Source organism: Anguilla anguilla, chromosome 2 (genome assembly GCF_013347855.1).
Source record: "Anguilla anguilla isolate fAngAng1 chromosome 2, fAngAng1.pri, whole genome shotgun sequence".
NCBI lineage: Eukaryota > Metazoa > Chordata > Actinopteri > Anguilliformes > Anguillidae > Anguilla > Anguilla anguilla.
This window is the reverse complement of record NC_049202.1, coordinates 41,473,363-41,492,611: the sequence shown is the minus strand read 5'-3', so window position 1 is coordinate 41,492,611 and position 19,249 is coordinate 41,473,363. Positions and strand designations below refer to the sequence as shown.

The 19,249-nt window shown below is 41.1% G+C and overlaps 1 protein-coding gene across 1 annotated transcript; it reads right to left on the bottom strand.

Moving 5' to 3' along the window:
- Window positions 1-1,545: 1,545 nt before the first annotated feature.
- LOC118220200 lies at window positions 1,546-9,371 on the bottom strand. The gene is made up of 2 exons (XM_035403918.1): window positions 8,886-9,371; window positions 1,546-4,153 (listed from the first exon to the last, which is right to left on the bottom strand). The coding sequence occupies exon 2, from the start codon at window positions 4,132-4,134 to the stop codon at window positions 2,485-2,487; it is 1,650 nt and encodes a 549-aa protein (XP_035259809.1). The 5' UTR covers window positions 4,135-4,153; window positions 8,886-9,371; the 3' UTR covers window positions 1,546-2,484.
- Between the last annotated feature and the right edge of the window lie 9,878 nt (window positions 9,372-19,249).

The window sequence follows — 19,249 nt, the reverse complement described above, 5'->3', positions numbered from 1 at the left end:
CAGTATGGTCTCTGAGTGTTTATTGTATAAGATTCCATTGAGAGGTGTAGGGGTTGAAACAAAGGGTTTCTTGAAGTTTCTGATTATGTGTTGGCATGTGGGTTGGTGAGTCCATTTGTGTGTAGATGTCCTTATATAAATGTGCAAGTTGGTCTTCGTTGTGCATTATGACGGGCTCGCTAGTCTGAATAAGGTAGCGTTTGATTTACTGGATTTGAATAATGAACACCCATATAAATTAATGTACAATAAATATTACTGCATGTACAACATGAATAAGATCAGTACATTGTTACAATGGTTTTAAAAGTATAATGTTAGTGCAACTCAAAATTAGTATTTTGATTACCGTAATGATGATTACTATTGTTATTATTATACCTATCAAACTTCTTCGACATAAAAATAGGAGTATCAACAATCTGTCTAGTAAATTAACAATATTGTTCACATCAATAATAATGCTTTTCATTTCACAATAATCATTACATAAATGATTATACTTAAACAGTATGAAGCGGCACTTTACAGATACAGTATATCTATTGTCAAATCCATGTGTATAAAATATTATTAATTTCTGTCTTAGCTAGTGTTATGCAGTTGACCGATTCATTTTAAAGTGATTACTTATTGGTTTAAAGTGAGCATTGCTGCATTTACATTTTTATGTGTTTTGACGGCATGCATTTATGCTCAAGTCTAGACTAGATGTGCCTGTGTGAAAATGTGAACTAGGAAAGACTACATGCCTTGTTTGGATGTTCAGCCATTATGCGACACTCACTCACTGCGTAGTTCCACCGAAGTGTGGACTGCATCGTAACTACATCTCAAAAGGCATGTGGACCCACTAAAGGCACAGCCCTGGAATTGTGCTCGTGTTTGTATTTTGTTTGCATAGAAGTTGCCATTCAGCCAGGAGACACGTGATAAAAATTCCGTTAGTATCTCTGCATTGGATATTTCAGGCATACATATATCGAGTCATATCTCCTCAACTTTGAAGATTCAATCCCTGCTATGGTTCTGCATGGACATGGAAAGAGGCAACAGCCCTGCAGAAATTGCACTCTTTCAATAGTGAGATTGATTTTGTTGTCATTTTCTATATTGCCATTCTTGCACATATCTTCTAGTGGTAAACACAGACCACAGTTCATAAATTAATTACTTTTATTACTTACGTTGGGAAACATCATTTATATTGTTAGCCTTGTCTGTGGTTAATGACATGCTGGTCATGAAATATTTTAGCATGAAAAGATGAATATGAAAGTATTCTAATTTCATTACACAAACACAAATATGCTAGGAGAACAAATTTCCTGAAAGAACTAAACTCGTTGAAGGAATGCATTGATTGTTCAGTGTCCTGTGGTACTGTACATTATTTCGCAATATAAAAAGGATGAATTCAGTAGTATAAGGGGTAATCCTCAAGTCAAATATCCAAATACTGCTGATTTTTCATTCCACCTATCAACAAATCACTACCTAATATAAATACATATATAATATATAGCTATATACACAGATTATACATAATCTGTATGTGTAATATACATACATACACACGTACATACAAATACACACACATACATACAGTGCACGCATGTAGTACATACATCAAGAAATATATTAATATCAAACATATTTGTAGCGGATTACATGTAAACTAAACAATACAAATAATTTACATCATCCATAAAATATAAAAAAGTCATCAGAAGAATAAAAAACGTACATCAACATATTTCCCTTTGATTTGAGATTTTCCCATGTTACATAGCCATGGCAGATGAGGCCAGATGAGATGGATGTTGGTCATATGACATGAAGGTGGAGGGGGAGAATGAATGCAGAAGGGCAGAAGGCAGAAGGCAGGTCCAAGGTTCAACGGAAAATCGGAAAATTGACCAGATGGAGCTTGAATCAAAGTTTACATTGGAAACACCCAGGCCTCCTGCCCTCTCCTCAGCTCTTTCATTATGCTTTAAACAGAGGCAGCTTCAGCATAGCTTCACTTCTACATGGTGTGCCAAACCTATTCTGAATGATCCACTCAAATCATTTCTCACAGATAGATTGCCTACAGGCATAAACACCACCTGTGTTTAAGATATTTAGTCAGGTTTGGGATGGGAAGAAGGCTAAAGTCGAGGTTCACTGGATGAATAGAGGGAGCAGTAGAGTTTCTTTACTTAGAGAACTTCCAGAGAACATATTTACTCACTTTATGAAGGCACAATAATCATATGGATTTCTAGATTATGTAGGGTTTTTTTTTTTTTTGATGTAACAGTTTTTTAACAGTACAGTGACCATCTTCAGCACAGTTGAGTTGACAGAGAGAAGTATGACATCCCTTGGGAATGTTAGCAGCAGCAGATTCCAAACAACACTTGAGACACTCCCTTGCAGTGCATCCTGTAACTTCTGATCCCGTTCCCTTTTTCCCCACCCCGTCCCCAAATTCCCTAACTAGTTCCTGGTGGCTCTGGAGAGCAGCACGCATACGCAGGACGAGTCGATCCTGATCCACCTCCACCCTATCTTCTTGTCGACATCCGCAGTCAGAGCCCTGACGTAGGACTGCTTTGGCTTGCACATGCTGACCCACTGCTTCTTGTCCACTCCCCGGCAACTCCCTCCAGAGACTCCCATGGGCCCTGAACTCCCCGGGGCCACCTCCGCTTTGCTCTTACCTGACCCGCGGGGGTCGGCTGTCCTGCACCGCGTCTCAAAAAAGTACTGTTTGAGAGGACCTGACAGGGTCTGAATCTCAGACAGCACGGTGACGGTACGCCCATAGAGATCGACGGCGGTTTTCTTGTCCGTTACCCACACGTTATGCGCGTCGCACACCGACATCTCCCTCAGCCCGACATAGGAGGCCTGGGCACGTTTGGGCCTGGCTTTAGGGTGAGAGGCCTGTTCTGTCTCAGCTCCAGACTCCGAGCGGGCGTCTGCCTCTCTGTCAAATCGCTTGGATTCGACCTGTCTCTTCCCATCTCCTGGTCCCTCTATGTACGTATCGCTTCCTTCATTCCTCTCTTCCTCGTCCTCCCCCACCCTTTCGTCCTCGGTAAACCCGCCCTCCAGCATGAGTAAGAGAGGGGGATGGTTTGGGGGGGAGGGAGAGGGTGAGAACAGTACTCTTGGGTGTGTGTCCAAAAACAACAGATCTGCCTCTCCCAGCAACTTCCCTCCAATCATATCTGTCTCTGATGCCCCTTGTACTTCATTCAATTCACCCCCCCAGTTACCAGTACTGTCCGCCACCGACAGCTTTTCTGGCTTGTCATAATTGCCCGTTGCAATGGTGCCATCCTTGGAGATAGCATATTCATACGGACTGTAGTGCTCTTGAATTGAAATGTCTGCCATTTTATAGTGTTCTTCGAGCTTTGTTTTTTGGGGAAAATAATTTTCCTTTTGAATGGTGGCAGGTAAGTGGTTGTCTTCATGAGCAGTGATATCCTGAGATTTGTATTCCTCTGCTTTGCGGTTATTTGGAGAAATGTAGTTCCCTTGCCTTTGTCCGTCCTGTAACCTGTAGTTTTCAGTGTGAAAGCTTCTCAAGTTTCCCCCTACAATGTCATTGTCAGTATCTTGATCTGTATTGTCCCTTTGTGTAGCAGTATCAATCCGGGGATCTTTTTTACTTTTGCTTTGAAGTAAGTATTTCTCCTGCTTTGTTTTGTCCTGGTAATTGTAGTCCACTTGATTAATTAAAGAAGGTAAACTGTAGTCCACCTGGTTGTGGTTATTGTGCAACTGAGAGTCTCCTGTATCACTCAGGGATGTCTTGTCTGTTTGATTGGCAGCAGTAGTCACAGTAAAATCCTTCTGTGAAGCATTTTCTAGATGATTAGAGTTTTTCAGGCCTTCACTACTTTGGTCAGTGCTGTGCAGAGAGGACACGCCCACGTGATCCTGCTTGCTATTTGTCATGTCAGTTCTCGAACTCATACTTGCATCAGAAAGACTGTGGTATTCACTGTTGTAATTTTTGTGGTTGTCAAGGCTTCTGCCAGGCTCTGTCGCTGCGGCAATGGGCCTTGGGGCAGGACTGCGAGGGGAGGGCAGGGCCGAGGTGATCACCATGGCAACCAAGGGAAGCCAGTGCATCACTCCCAAGACGTATCAACTAGGAAAAAACAGACAGAACATATTTACATGAGAGGGAGACAAGGAAATGTAACTTTCTTTCCAAATAACTCTACATGACATATGTGACAAGAAATATTGTTTGGAGACAGTGCTCAGTGGTTAAGCATTTTGTTTCTGCCACTAGATGGCAAACAAGACCAACGTTCAATAACGACATATTATTCATTCACGAGCTAACATCTTAACATGCTTTGCCAAAGGTTGCCTTGAGCAAATCTGAAACCCATTATCTCAGAGGTGTGTGTCTTCAACTGCAGTGATGTGGGTAAATTCCAGCACTTAAATCTCCCTGACTTGCACTCAGATACAAATGTCATTTCTTTCTACACCCTCCCCACCCCAAGGTACAGCCAGGTGTCCTTCTTTTCTTTTGATGAATAACAGAAAGGAGGGAGGGATAGACCTGAAAAAGAGTAAAACGGGAGGAATGCCCAGAATGCGAATGATGCGGGTTTAGACTAGAGATTCCCTCAGGGTGATCTGTCATTCTCACCGCAAGGGGGAGAGATAGGAAGCGAGAGCCAGGGGTGCTCACCGCTGCACATTTACACGCTCAAACGTCAACACGCCGAGCAACAGCCACGCCCGCACCCTTGCTTCTGGGGCCCTGACTGACAGATTGCTGTCAAACCAAGGAAGAGAGCACCACTCCAGGTCAAGGATCCAACTACAGAAAACACCTAAACCTGCAATCTGAGCTGCCAAAAGCACAATATGCAGTACTCACCTTTGGATTGCCAATACTTTGTAACAGATATTGATGGGATCGCTCACTTTATTGATGCGGTTTTACAGACTGCTCCGCTGCTTTCATTTTTACATGTTGGCATGAGCAACTGATAGACTCTCAGAACTGGTGCAACTCGTTACACCATCAAATGTATTTTTGAACTTTTGACTGGCAGGTAGCATATCTGTGGACACATGACTGCCTTTGTACTGAGGTTTATAAACAAATCACTCCCAGGTAATACATGTGACTTCTGTGTGTATGTATTGTATCACAGATCTGTAAGTGTAAGAATATCATCTTTGAGATTATTTATAAAATTGGCTATTTTGATCAGTATCATTTATTTATCCTGCATGAGAAAGTGTATTAAAATTAAAGTTTCCATATTTCTGTATTGCTCTTTATGTTTTTCACTGCCTCAAGTTGTCTATTAAAACTCACACCTGGAGTTGACTAATTCTCCTGACCTTTGACCTCCTTCCTAAATTATTTGAATAGCATACCCGTCACTATGTCATTCTGAAGGCCTGACAAGGAGGTGTTATTGCAATGTGGAAAATGCCAGAATGTGAGACACCATCAGTGCAACAGGGACTAATCCGGTCTCAAATACAATCAACACTCTGCTGCTCTAGAAAACTGATTGGTAGCAACAGAATGTGCACTTCTGTCTTTTATGAGGAGCTCAGTGATGTTGAGCCAGAAACAGCCAAACAGCCCCATCAACACCAAGAGTAAATAAAAGAGCGAGAGAGAGAGGATGCATTTTATGAGATAGTCTTTTAACCTTTTTTTATTGAGAACGAATGACAGAAAGAGGAGCGCATTTTTTGCATAGATGTGCTTGTTTTACAAAGCCTTCCAGCAGAGAGGGCTGGCTACAGGACGGGGGTCTGTGAACTCAAAAGACAGGCAGCCACATCTGCAGATAACAGCGTTCGTTGTCTCTGTGGCACACAGAAGCACTTTCACGCTTCATTTGAGCCAATGACATGCTTCATTGGTCGTGGCTGGACTCGGCCAGCTCACTCTGGGTTTACTGGCTGGTTTGGAGTGATGGATATTGTAGCGAATTTGCTCACACATACTGCCCCTCGTACCTCTTGGTACAAGTTACACTATACAGTAAGTTCTGGCATCCAGTCAATATAAGGAGCTTGTACCCTTTTAAAGTTAGTATTGTATAGTTTGACAGAAGTACAAAGAGCAAAGATCATATTTCCAAATTGGAAATGTTGACTTATTCAAGGTGTACAGTCATTTAAACATTTGAACTCAACTAATTCCTCAGTTTAAATAATTACCCCAGCACTGTGATTTCATGATCATTTCCAATAAAATAGATAATGTCCTTTCTCGGAATTAATTACACCCATTACCTCATAGCAGGCCTGGAAACATCACCCTGAGTAGACTCCTCTTTAGGATTTTTTGTTATGTCCACGGAAAATGTGGCTTTAGTTTATATTTCTAATCACACAGCGGGATCTCTAGGGACATGCTGTTCTTGTTAAGGGATCCACACATTAGCAAACTACTGTTCCAGTGTACCTTTTAGAATGCTTTACTGTGCAATGCTCAATATAAAGTCTTTCTCCACATACTCTGGCAAGTTGATATACACGGTTTTCTAAAATAATCTGATTACGACTACATATGCTCATAATTTCAGCATCTGAACTTTTACAAAGCCCATTTAGCAAGGACAAGGATTATTGTTTTCATGGCTGTTTCAAATAATCTACAATTACCACTAAAGTTGATCTTTAGTTCCCTTCAAACAAATTTCTGTCATTGATAAAGTTCAATGTCGGTTTGTTTGGTCAACCAAGAAAGCTCATTAAAGAATCAGGCCATCACTTACTGTGTCAGATCAATAAATTTGGGTGGGTTTACAAAACATTCAAAAAAATTACGCAGACAATAATAAGTTTGAGAAAGACATAGTCCTTTGTAGGAGTGTCCCTTTAAGCAAGGACTTGGATAAAACAAGAGACAGCAGCTGAACGCTGACAGGTTTGACCACCCATGGTGTCACTCCTCAAGGTTATCAACACTGGCATTACTAACACTGACGAAATGAGATACATTTTCTGTCCTCAGTCCTCTTTCAATCAACCTTAACTTGCAATGACTCAGATCATTCATGAATCATCTCAACAACAGGAAACCCAGACACTTATACAGTTGCCAACACGCAAACCATGCAAGACCATTTTGTAAACACGTCAATGGTGATTTTACAAGTACAACAACTGCTATGTAGACATTAATTTTGCATTATTACTGGAATTCAGGTTGTTAAAGTAAGACATCAGGTTTTTGCTGCACAACGGTTGAAGAGCATAGTGATAGGCATACAATGAGAGTTAAAAGGCTTCTGTAGCCTTATGCATTAGAGAAAAAGGGAAACAGATAGAGCATGTGCCGATGCTTTGGGAAACCAAATGACAGTTTTACGGCCATAGTACGTGGAGGGTGTATTTACTTTGTGCCACTTGTGTGTCTGAGGTTGTGTGTTTGTCCGCACATGGTTGAGCTTTTCTGTCCTTAGCACAAACAGTCCATTAGTCCTGTTGATTCTCTGATCACATCACGCTCCATGTATTCTGTCGACCATATTCTGTCATGATCTAGTGTCTCTCACAGCATGCTTCCACTTAACTGGTAATCTTGACTATAGTCTGTTTGTGTGAATGCCTCACACAAGAGAGAGAAAAATGTACCATCCATTATGTATTTTCCCACAGGGCAAAAAGATGAATTCTTGTCAGAATAACCCTTGCAAGAATAAAAAAAAAAATCTATTTACATCACAAATGTATTTTCTATACATCTGAAAATCAAAACTTGAGCATTAATGAATATGAATGCATATAGCTCCTACAAACTATGGGGGGGAAATCACAGGACAGTATCTACAAAGCTCTTATTAGTTGATTAGTAGTGCAATTTTACCATTAAACTCATTAGGACTGTGTACTACAAACATTCAAACAGGTAGTCGACAACCCTTGCAAAGGGTGATAGAGCTGCTTAAATACTTAGCGGTACTGTTGAGCCATTTTACTTTTGAAATGAGTGCATTTATAACTTAATTATAAATAATTATAAGAACACGTATAAGGCAGAAACAACTGTCATAATGCTAGTTTCTACTTCTAAAAATGTACAATAAATAAAAACCAATAAAAATAAACGATTTAAAAATATTTTTTCAGAACAATCATTTTTTCGACATCATGGACAGGAAGAAGCACTAAAATTATGTATTTCAGGTTTTCAAAAAATATTTATATAAAATGAATTGAACATCTATTTCATATGCAAAAAATGGCATAACAAGACTAGACAATTACACAAATGTGGGCCATATGGATGATATACTATACAGTTGTGGGCCACAGAGTGTAGTAGAGCAGGGTTAGAGCACCGGGCTGCAATCATGTGGGAAACAAGAATTACACTCATTGATAGCAATTGCTACCTTATAGCAATAAGGTAGCAATTCCCTCAGTTAAGAGATAATGATAGTAATAATATGTAGTGTGTTTCAGTGTTCTGGTAATAAAATAAATAACATGCATTTACTTGTAGGATGTATGTACTAGCCCATTAACCCCATACATTACTGTCAACATTGTTTTATCAAATGTATGTGTGTACCATGTCCGGGTGGTACGAGAAATATTCTAGTTCATTGTAGTTTATTTCCCTGAACCTAAATATTTTTATTGTCGCAATTACATTTCAGTGGCTTAAATTAGCTTAACATAAAATACCTGCTTGTTGTAGCAACTGATGTAGTGGCAAATAAAGGCTGAATTACAGCCCCATGTAATTAAGGCAACAACAAGAAAAAGGATACTACTAATACTATGCTTCTAGGCTACTGATACTACTACTACTAATAATAATAATAATAATAATAATAATAATAATAATAATAATAATAATAATAATAATGTGTTCTTACCGTTTAGGAGAGATTCCAACAGCTCGTTCTTTCAGCGGACAACACATTGATTCCGTGGTGGTCCAAGACTCTCCAAGAACCCGTAATCATAGCTTCAAGTGATATAATTGTCAAAATCAACTGCCTACATGTTTTCTGCATATAAGCAATCTTTACATTATATCGCTTAACCATAATGCGTTTAGAATAGCGTCCTTAAAATATGTTTTTTAAATTGGCAGTGGATTTGTGACCATCTAAACATGAAATAAGACATCCCACAACACACTGTAGTTATTTTTGACGAAATTTGGTAGCCTAAGAACTGCGATGTCAAAATAGCAACTTATTAAATGCGGACATTAAGTCAAGTCAGGGTTAAAAATAAATATTATAAGTCCCATAAATGTTAGTAGTCTGGGGCTGAAGAAGTCGATGTCGCAAAAAGTTGGCGCAGTGAGCTTCACTCACTCTCGAGACAGACGTGGAAGGAAGAACAGAGCGGGAGGGGAGGATTTCTAAAGAGGGAATAGGACTGCGTGGACGGCAACAACAGAGACAGACAGGATGAGGAACATCTGTAAAGAGTGGCAGAATCGACCGCCTCCTAATTTACACAGGTTATTTCTGGAAAAACGTTTTACTGAGAAATAATCAAAACAAAATACAGCTATGCACGACCGTTCGATATCTTCAGATGTTGACCGCGATGGAGGTATTAATGCAGTTTTTAATGAGAAACACGTGTTTCATATGTCTATAATGTTGCAACAACTAAATCTACCACATCCCACTTGCTGTTCTTAACTGATAAGTGTCGATGTGGCCATATTTAATCAGGAGAGGTAATGTATCCAGCAAAGAGGTTTTTTTCTGAAATATAAAAACGAGAAGTCATGAGTTGCCCAGGGTCCGTGCACTTCTCTTTTTGCAGTCGCAGTAAATCAGCCAGGTAAGTGATGACGTCACGACGAACAATCAAATTGTCGGGGCGGTACTACAGTGTGTGCGTGTGAGAGAAAGCGAGGACGGAGAAGTATGGCAAGATAAGCGCGTAAAGTGAGTGGGAGAAAAGTGGAATGAGTCGAGGAGGGAAAGCACAGAGATCGAAGGGCGATAAGAAATAATGGGAGGAGATCTTAGCATAGAGATGTATAGTGTCGAGTGTATTCTCTTCACCTCCCAGAACTGGGAACCGTTAATGTCCAATCAGCTGCTGGTCTAGCGTCAAAGCTCTAATTGAATGGGAAGCCATAAACTGGTCGATGTTCAGAGAAAGGGGCCACCCCTGGCTTTTTCTTTCCTTTACCAATCTGTCGTTCTCATTTCGCCAAAACCTTTCTACCTGAAAGTTTTAAAAGATGAAAGGATTAGGGAAAGAAAGGAGACAAAAGAGGGACGTGTACTGTTACAGCACTGCCCTGAGCGCCTGCCCATGAAAGAGTGCAGAGAAAAAAGGGAGTGAGAAAGGAAGAGAGGTTAATCCAGACAACGCACACTGGATCCTGAAGTACATGACAGTATGCAGAGATTGATAGTGATCGGACACTGGCATAGGATTAATGAACTATTTTGTACATCTAAAAAGGCTGAACACTGCTGCGCTACTGTTGAGAAAGAGGGTTTACTCTTTTTATCCACCCTCCCTGTGTTTTCTTAGTATTTGATATGTGTCACTCACATTAGCTGTGCCCTCCCTCCACTTGTTTCTTTGCTTTGTCTAAACTTGCCTTGTACATACTTACCGGGAGATACGTCAGCCTTAAGTCAAGAGAGCGTGAGAGGCAGAGAATGTTGGGACAAAGGATGACATGGCAGAGGGCAACATGAGTGTGAAAAAAAGAAAAGCACACTATGAAAATACCGCATTCTCATCAGCTCCAAACATTCTTGGCCTGTGCCATGTTGCAGTGGATCCATTCATTTGTGTTTTTGTTGAACCCTGACAGATATACCTGACCCTGGACCCCTTCCAGCAGTGTCAGAGGTCGACTGCCCTCTACTCCACCCTCACATGCCAGCCGTTAATACAGCATGACAGAGAGCCATTTGCGATTCCATTTCAGGTTTTTTTTTTTTTTTTTTTTGGAGCAATGATTTTTGAATTTGTGTGGAACCTGGCTGGAAAACTATATAAAAACTGAACAAAACATAGGGAGAAGAAACAGTTATGCAATGGATTTATCACTTTTTTCTGTTCATTATTGTTTGATACATCAGCAGCAATGAGATTACACATAATTACCATTCAAGTTCAGTTCCAGAGTAATATGTTTGAACAAAGACTCACTTGAGGAATAAAGACCTAGGTATGCTAGGTAGTTATGTTAATATAGATTTTATTTTGTTTCATAAATTCCATTAAAATGTTTTTAGGTCTTTATATATTATAAAGACAAAGTAGACATTCATAATTTTTCTCATATTAATATGCATTATTAAAGATAAAATGCGCTATTATACTAAGATAGAAAGAGGAAAAAGGGACAAAAATAAGAAAACACACTTGCATTTAACTATAAGGTGTGTCTCCAGTTTAGATCTCCACATGTGATCCCTGCATCAACACTCCCTGGCTGTTTTAATTTGTACCTCTTCCGAATGCAGGAGCTTTCCATTATTTTACATAGTGAGGGCAGCATCGTGCACACAATATCTGGAATACAAATAGCAGTCATTGAACAAATGAACTCATCTTGACATTTTGGCCATAAAACAAAAAAAGGAAGAAAGGAGCAATACCCTTTCTTATCGGAACCTTATATAGAGATGTAATGTAAACATGACAAACCCAGCCACACACATAGTTGTATTCAAACTATAACAAACAAAGAATAATGCATACAATTAAAAAAATTTAAAAAAAACTACTGTGGAATACTCTCACCACCCACAAACCACAAGGCATATTACAATTCAAATATGCCTTGTGGTTTGTATAAAAATACAGAATACCGTGGGAATAATATGCCTTAAAATGCCAAAACATTATATACATAATATTGTGGTACCATGGTAGATTTTGATTTTGTTGTTGGAGGAAAATATTGTGGAAGCATAAATATTGTGTAAATTATCTCTTTCTAAATCCTTTCCTTGTTTCCTTTTCTCGCTCTATCTCTCTCTCTCTCTCTCTCTCTCTCTCTCTCTGCCCCCCCCCCCCCCCCCCCCCCCTCATTCCATCTGTCTTGCTCACTAAAAGGTTAATATTTTTGGCACTGGCTCATCTTTTTGCCGCTTCCTCCCCTTTCATGTCCTCATGCCAGAGGAGGCAAGGGATGGAAAAACAGAGTTTGTTGCAGGAAGAAAAAACAGGGCAAATCAATCTAATTCAATATCCCTCCCTCTCTCTTTCTCATTTCCCCATTAGCTCACACCCCCTGTCAAACCTTAAGACCTCACAAATTTAGTGTAAGTCAGCTTGAATAAATTGTTTTAATCCCTCTATCTCTTTCTGTCACCAGACCTGGGCCTGATATCAATAGCAGTTTGTGTAATTCCAGTTGAGCATTTATGTGTGACTTAATGCTGAGGTAAATCTGTCAGCAAGTGTTTTATTTGATTCAGCTAAACAAAGTATCACTCACTGCACAATTCCTCCTCATTTGCTTTGCCACCCAATGCAATTTTACCACACTGTAGCGCCTCTCTTCCTGCTTTTAGTCTGTAATTTGGGTTCATTAGTGCATAAGGAAACAATATGAACACCAGGGTTTAAAGCATGTAATAATGGGTATGTGGAATAGTATAGCAACAAACCAAGCAGGGCTTGCAAAACACATCAACAACAACAGGCGTTCTAATGAAGAAAACACAGTAGAGGGAAGGAAAAAAACCCCAATGTTTGTGCAGTTTCCATGTAGGCTGCATTTTACAACTGTCAAGTGTCTACTGTGCATCTATTAACCTCACCCTCCTCCTGTTCCTTTATTATAGCCTCAGTCAGTGTGAGCACATGGCCTACTGTCAGTGTGTCCCAGTGCTCGTCTGTGTGGTTTCAGTGCCCAGAGTTAACCCTCTCTTTCCTCTCCCCTCCCCCCCCCCCCCTTCTCCTGGCCCAATCTCAGCCCTCCCCCACCCCACCTCTGTCTGGGGCATTGATTTCAGCGACATGTGTTTCCAATTTCACCCGTAATCTTCAGTCCGCCAGAATCCTGCTTAATTAGCCAATAAACTCAGATCCACGGGTGACAGTGACAGAGAGAGGGGGGTGAGGAACACAAGGACAGAATGGGGAAGGGAGAGAGGATTAAATAGCTGGGAGAATACTTTCAATTTATTTTGGCACACCTAGAGAAAGGGGTGGGGTGGCGTATTTTTTTTTTTTGGACCCTAATCATGTTTAGTTTATGACTACATTTTTACGTAATTTTCCACAATGTGCCCCATTTCCTACAATTTTTTTTTTTTTCTTTTTTAAAGCTTTGGCCCTGGTGGAGCCCTGTTGAGATCCTTAATTTCACAGTAAAGCAGGGGTCAAAAAGGGTGAGGGACATGCTTCAGCACATGCAGATGTCTACAGAGCATCTGTAGTGTGGAATGTCCACAGTTTTTTTTTAGCGTGTGTGTGTGTGTGCAGGGGGCGGGGGGTGGCTGGGGGGAGGGTGGGTATGGTGGGTGGAGTTTTATTTCTGGAATTTCTTAATCATGGGAACAGAGGGCACGGTTCAGTTTAATCCTTAATGAGGAACAGATTTGAATGAGTGAGAGTTGGTGGGGGGATGGGGGGGTCTGCAACGCATTATTGAATTACACGATCAACTTTGCCGTCTACGGTAACCAAGGTCTGCCATGGTCCCTTCCCAGCCCTTGTGCAGCATCTCTGAGTGTTACTCTAACAGTCTCTCACTGTCTCACCCACCATTTCACCACTCTTCTGTTTCCCTTCAATCGACTCCCACATCTCCCTCCAAGGTCGAGTTACACTCAAAGTCAAAGGTGCTTTGTTGGTGCGACACAGAGCAGTGGAGTCAAAGGAGTTACCCTACAAAAGCAAGAAGCGCTGTAGTACATGTCTATCTGCTTCGGAACAGACTATACAGTTGTCCCTGAGGTGCTCCTACTCATCCTTCCATCTCCCTTTCCCCACTTATCCCCCTTGACTCTATAATTCATTTCTTCATTTGCTCATTCTTCTCTCCCTTTCTTTCTCCCTGTGTCAGGGGAAGAATGTGACACAGTATAAACCTTACTCGCACTACAATGCGTACTGGATTGGATTTCAAAGCCGGTCTTGTTGTATAGACTGTTTGAACCACACCAACAATTAGCAGGAGATAGATTTACTCTGCATCCAGAACACAAAGGAGAGATGGTCCACTTTTTCATGCCTCTGTCGAATGCTGAAAGGGAGATGTATTTTGGTGCCCCTCTCCGCCCCTCTCTCGCCATCTGTCCATCTCTGGGGAGTAGCACTGTTTGGGTGGAGGGCTGTGACACAGATGGACTCATTGACACGTTGACCGACTGGTTATCATCACACTATACAAGATGAAAAATACAATAAGCGTGTGATACATTTATTTTGTAATAATAGTTGTCACACCAGCTGAGTCACTGCAATCCAGTCAGTGATGGACACTTTTGACACAGATAACTTTGCATCGATACCTAGACTTTGCACAAGTTCATAACTCTCATCTGCTTATCCTTAATTTGTGTACCTTATACCACACTTATGTTACTACCTGGCTGGTACTCTGGTTGAATAGCTGAGCTACTTTATGACGCATAGACCAATTGATTTTAATGATTTAAACGTTGTACCGCATTATGACAACAGGGTGAGAACGACCTTTGAAATTCAAGTTTCACAAGTATCATTAAACATTTGTTACTGTCAGACCCACATCGCCACCTGGTGGACAGGAATAGTGCTACAGACTGAATTGCCTCTTGATGGTGCTGGGAGAGTTACGCTTCATGAATCCTGCAACTGATGAAGCTATCACATTCTGTCAGTCACTGCTTGTATGAAACAATCATACTTTGCTTTCCCCAGCAAAAACAATATTATTGGTTGAAATAAGTAACACCTGACAGCTCCTCCTATTTATGGAATGAGGTAATCTCATCAATAATTTAATGATCTGATCTGCAAAGCTAGGCTGCAGATATAATGATTACCACTACAGGTTCACTTAGGAATCAAGGGAAACAAAGTGTCTGATGTGGATTGTCTCAGCCCCTAATAGATTCCAAAATTTCTGAACCCACTGTATTAAGCCAGAAGGCCTAAATAAACGGTAGAAAAGACATGTAGAGAATGTAGAAGAATTAAATGATAAAACATTTTTCGAAAAGAACTTCTGGAAGTCATTCTTTTTTTTGGGGCCAGCAATAACAAAACCGCAGCTGGATTTCCTCAGTGACGACCAGGTGTCGCAGTCACACCAGGTTCAGCGGGTTGGATTGCTTAGAAAGTTTTCGTTTTTTAGCGCTGTTTGCGCTTTCAAAAGAGAAAGTGAGAACGCTGTGACGAGGTCAGTATAACAGCTTTAACAGCTACGGCCCTGTAACTGCCAGCCAGAGGACTGTCAGTGATAAACTCAAGGCCCAGGGGCTTTAGCTCTGGTCTCTGCATTAGTCTGATCACGAACAGTCCTGGCAGGGATGTCCTTTTCATTGCAATTACAGGCTGTTGGCTTTACAAGACCCTTCAGAATGCAGACTATCTGAGGAAAATGCTACTTTTGCTATTGTCAAGAGAAGCACAGGAAGGAATGTCAGAGCCAGGAAGAAAAGAGATAAGCAAACCTTATGTGGTTATAGTGAGCTTCCTGACTGGGCACCTTCTGAAGAGCATCGCACACAGAGCTAGGATATCCTGTGAGGTTTAGATATGTCACGCCACACTGGTCATTATGTCTTAAAAATGGATTATTGTGCCACCCATCCTGGAATCTGATCCAATCCTGTGATTGAAGGGAATCTTAGTGAGCTGCTGACTCTCCATCACCTGACCTGCTCCTTCAGCTGTGCTCAATGCTCCACTGTACAGGGCGGTTGTCATTGAACGGGTTGAAAGAGAGAGAGAGAGAGAGAGAGAGACAGAGAGAGACAGAGAGAGACAGAGAGACAGAGAGAGAGAGAGAGAGAGAGAGAGAGAGAGAGAGAGAGAGAAGCCAGAGTAAATGAGACAGGGAGTGAGACATAGAATCAAGCTGTTTTTATTCAACTGTAAATTTTTGCAGATGACACGCAGAATAATTTTATGCAGAAGTCTTTGACTTAGCAGCCCTCAGTCCTCGTCTCTTTCTACCTTTATTGGGTTTCTCCTGATGTCTCTCTTCTGTTGGGGACATGATCAAACCACAGGTGAGACGGATAGGTCCCCTGGTTGTCAGCATGTACCTGCCACATGATATAAACCATTTCAACATGGACCTCTATCTATCAGTGTTTTGGTTCTATCCTTATATCTTATGTCTGTGTTTCATTTGCATTTTTTCATCTGCCTCTCATGCTGTTTCCATTAATACTGATGGAGTGTTCTTCATAATGCAGACCAACTTTTTCTTTCGCAATCTGGATGTAAACACATATTTTTGAATAGGGATGGGGGGCAGGTGTTCTGCCTGCAAGATACAATATATTCATATACAGACATTTGTGTGTCAAAACTAGAATGAACTGAATGTTGATACAGAAGAATGAGTGCAGAGGAAAGTGAAAGTGAAGGAAGGACAGGGCCCTGAAGAAAAAAGAGAGAAGGATGAAAAGAAAGTGGACAATTTAAGAGATAAGACAAGAAAGGGAAGGTACACCAAAAGATGAAAAGAGAAAGGGAAGGTGGGAATGCAGAAACAGGAGTAGCTAAGTACATTTGCTACAGGAGGCCATCAGACATCTGATTAAAACACACAGATTACTGTCCAGATTGGCTGGGAAGGGAGGCGGGGATGGGATGGGTTTGTTGATTAGTCCCCCAGGGTACAAACAAACACACACACACACTCGCACACACACACACACACACACACACACACACACTAGCATGCACACACGCACGCACGCACACACACACGCACATACACACGCACACACACATGCGCACGTACACGCAAATGCAGTACTGTTTCTCTGTTTTGCAGATGAGTCCCCCAGGGCACATGCACACATTTTGAACATCCTAAGAGAATGAAAATGATAATAAAGTCAATATGCTATATAATCCCTTGACTGGACACTGTACTGCATGAAGGCAAGTTAATCTGTACTTGCATACTGGTATGCTGGTGAATTGCAAATACTGAGACTTTTGGTTTGATGCTAACCTACGGTAACACACTTTGCACACACACTCACATACACAAACACACATAAACACACATGCGCGTGCGCACACACACGCGCACACGCACTCCATACAATAACTATCTACAGTATTTTAATATTAAGAAGTGCAATCAAAACAGAGAGAGCAACTGGCAGAATTAAAGAAGATGCAGATGCTTATAGAGTCCTAAACCAGCTGTTCATCTGTTTTTAATCTTGAAGTCAAATTCAAGGCTGAAGTAGAGATTGGGAGAGTGAGAGGTCACTGGAGCGGGAGGGGGGGGGGGCATTAATACTGCAAATATTCAATGACTGACTGAGTTCTGTCCTTAAGATGCTTGTGCTAATATGTGTGTACAGGAGACAGCAAAAGGGTACATATTGATGTAAAGAAAGCATTTTGATTACATGGGTGCATTGAGTGTGAGAATATGGCTGATGTTCCTCCCACACAAGTACAGTGCTCAGAACAGATTAAGTTTCTCTAGAGGCTGCAGGTTGGGTCATCCTCCTATGACAGTGCTTCTAGAGTGTGGATGTACCCTATAGTCTAGTGAAACCCCCACCAATACGGACTAAGATGAGCAGGCCAATATATATATATATATATATATATATATATATATATATATATATCTATTCTTTTCACTCATAAAAATAAAGAAAAAGCTGTAGTATTAGCCAGTCAATGTACAGAATCAAACTAATTCAACTTCATCTGAAACGCAAAAACAATATTGTGAATCGGGGTTTTATTGTCCTTAAGTGTTAGCTGGCCATAGTCCTATCATGTTTTATGTCTCATGCCCACTGAAGCTGACGTAAATAGCCTGACACAAACAGGACAGGCAAATCAGGTAGGACAGGCGAGTCATGCAGTGACACCAGCCCCCATTTCAGTTTGCACCAACATGTCTCTCAATGTGCTACTCTTTATCCCTGTCTGCAAATGTTCAGTTATGTTTCCATCCAAATGATCCTGCTCACTGGCAGCAGAGGGAGCATTCACTTCAACCGGCCTGCTCCACAGACTTAAGCGCTGAACCCTGCTAACTGTTGGGTAATTCTTCTTTTTATTTTTTTAAACTTGCAACCCAAGGGTTTTTGTCTCTTCGTTTTCAGTCTGAGTGTAGTATTGGCCTTAGAACCTGTCCTCTGGTACCAAAGGTTACCCCACTCCTTCCCATACTATAAGGCAATTGGTAGCTTTCAACTTATTACCGTTCATGATTGGTTGACAGTGACACTGAGATAAAACACTCCTGGCAGTACTGCAGAGAACAGCACAGCTAATTTTGCTATTCTGTTTGCTAGGGGCATGACACTTAATTCTGAGGTGGCACCATCGCAGCTTGCCACCCTGTGCGTTGGCACACTGTTGCTCAATGTGTGGGCGGGCCCGACCTGCATCTGATCCCAGACCGCTGATCAGATGCTGAAGTTCCTAAAACAAACAACACCCCTTCCGTAAGCAAGCAGTTTACCAGTTTCTGTCTCCGAAAGGCATGTGTAGCTATTAGGCAACACAGGGAATTGTCTGGGGCCCTGCTGGCTGGGGGGCCATCCTGCTGGCTAAAGGTGATGTTCTGTGCTGTTCCCCCAGCTAACACTAACAGCACCGTAGACAAAGAGCAAGAGATATCATCAAGGCCTACTACAGGCCCACATAACTTTAACAGCTAATGGTTCCGGACACATACATAAGTTTCATTTCAACTTTGGAGGAGACTCTGCAGGACCACCGGGTCTCTAGTTGAGGGGAACGATAAATTAATTAGAAAATATTGGGGGGGGCATATCTCCCTGTTTCCCCCAAAACATATGAGTATGGTCCAAGAAGGTAAAAAACTTTTATTTCCAAATAAAGCTGGAAGCGATTGTCATTCTGTTGTTTAACTCGATTTTAACTCTGCATTTGTATACTATTAGTACAGGTTTATTCAATTTGAATAACAGCTAATTGTGCATAATGTAAAAGTAGCATTATTATCTTTGTAATCTTTGTACTCAAATTTGAATGGTGTTTTTGTGTGAACATTTGGATGGTGAGTTCAGAAATATAATTAAAAGCATAGTTTTAATATAGCTCCCCTAAATGAATGCACTCA

Bases quoted from the DNA above. Each gene is read 5' to 3' on its own strand.
- LOC118220200 (XM_035403918.1), bottom strand. From the start codon at position 4,134: ATGCACTGGCTTCCCTTGGTTGCCATGGTGATCACCTCGGCCCTGCCC.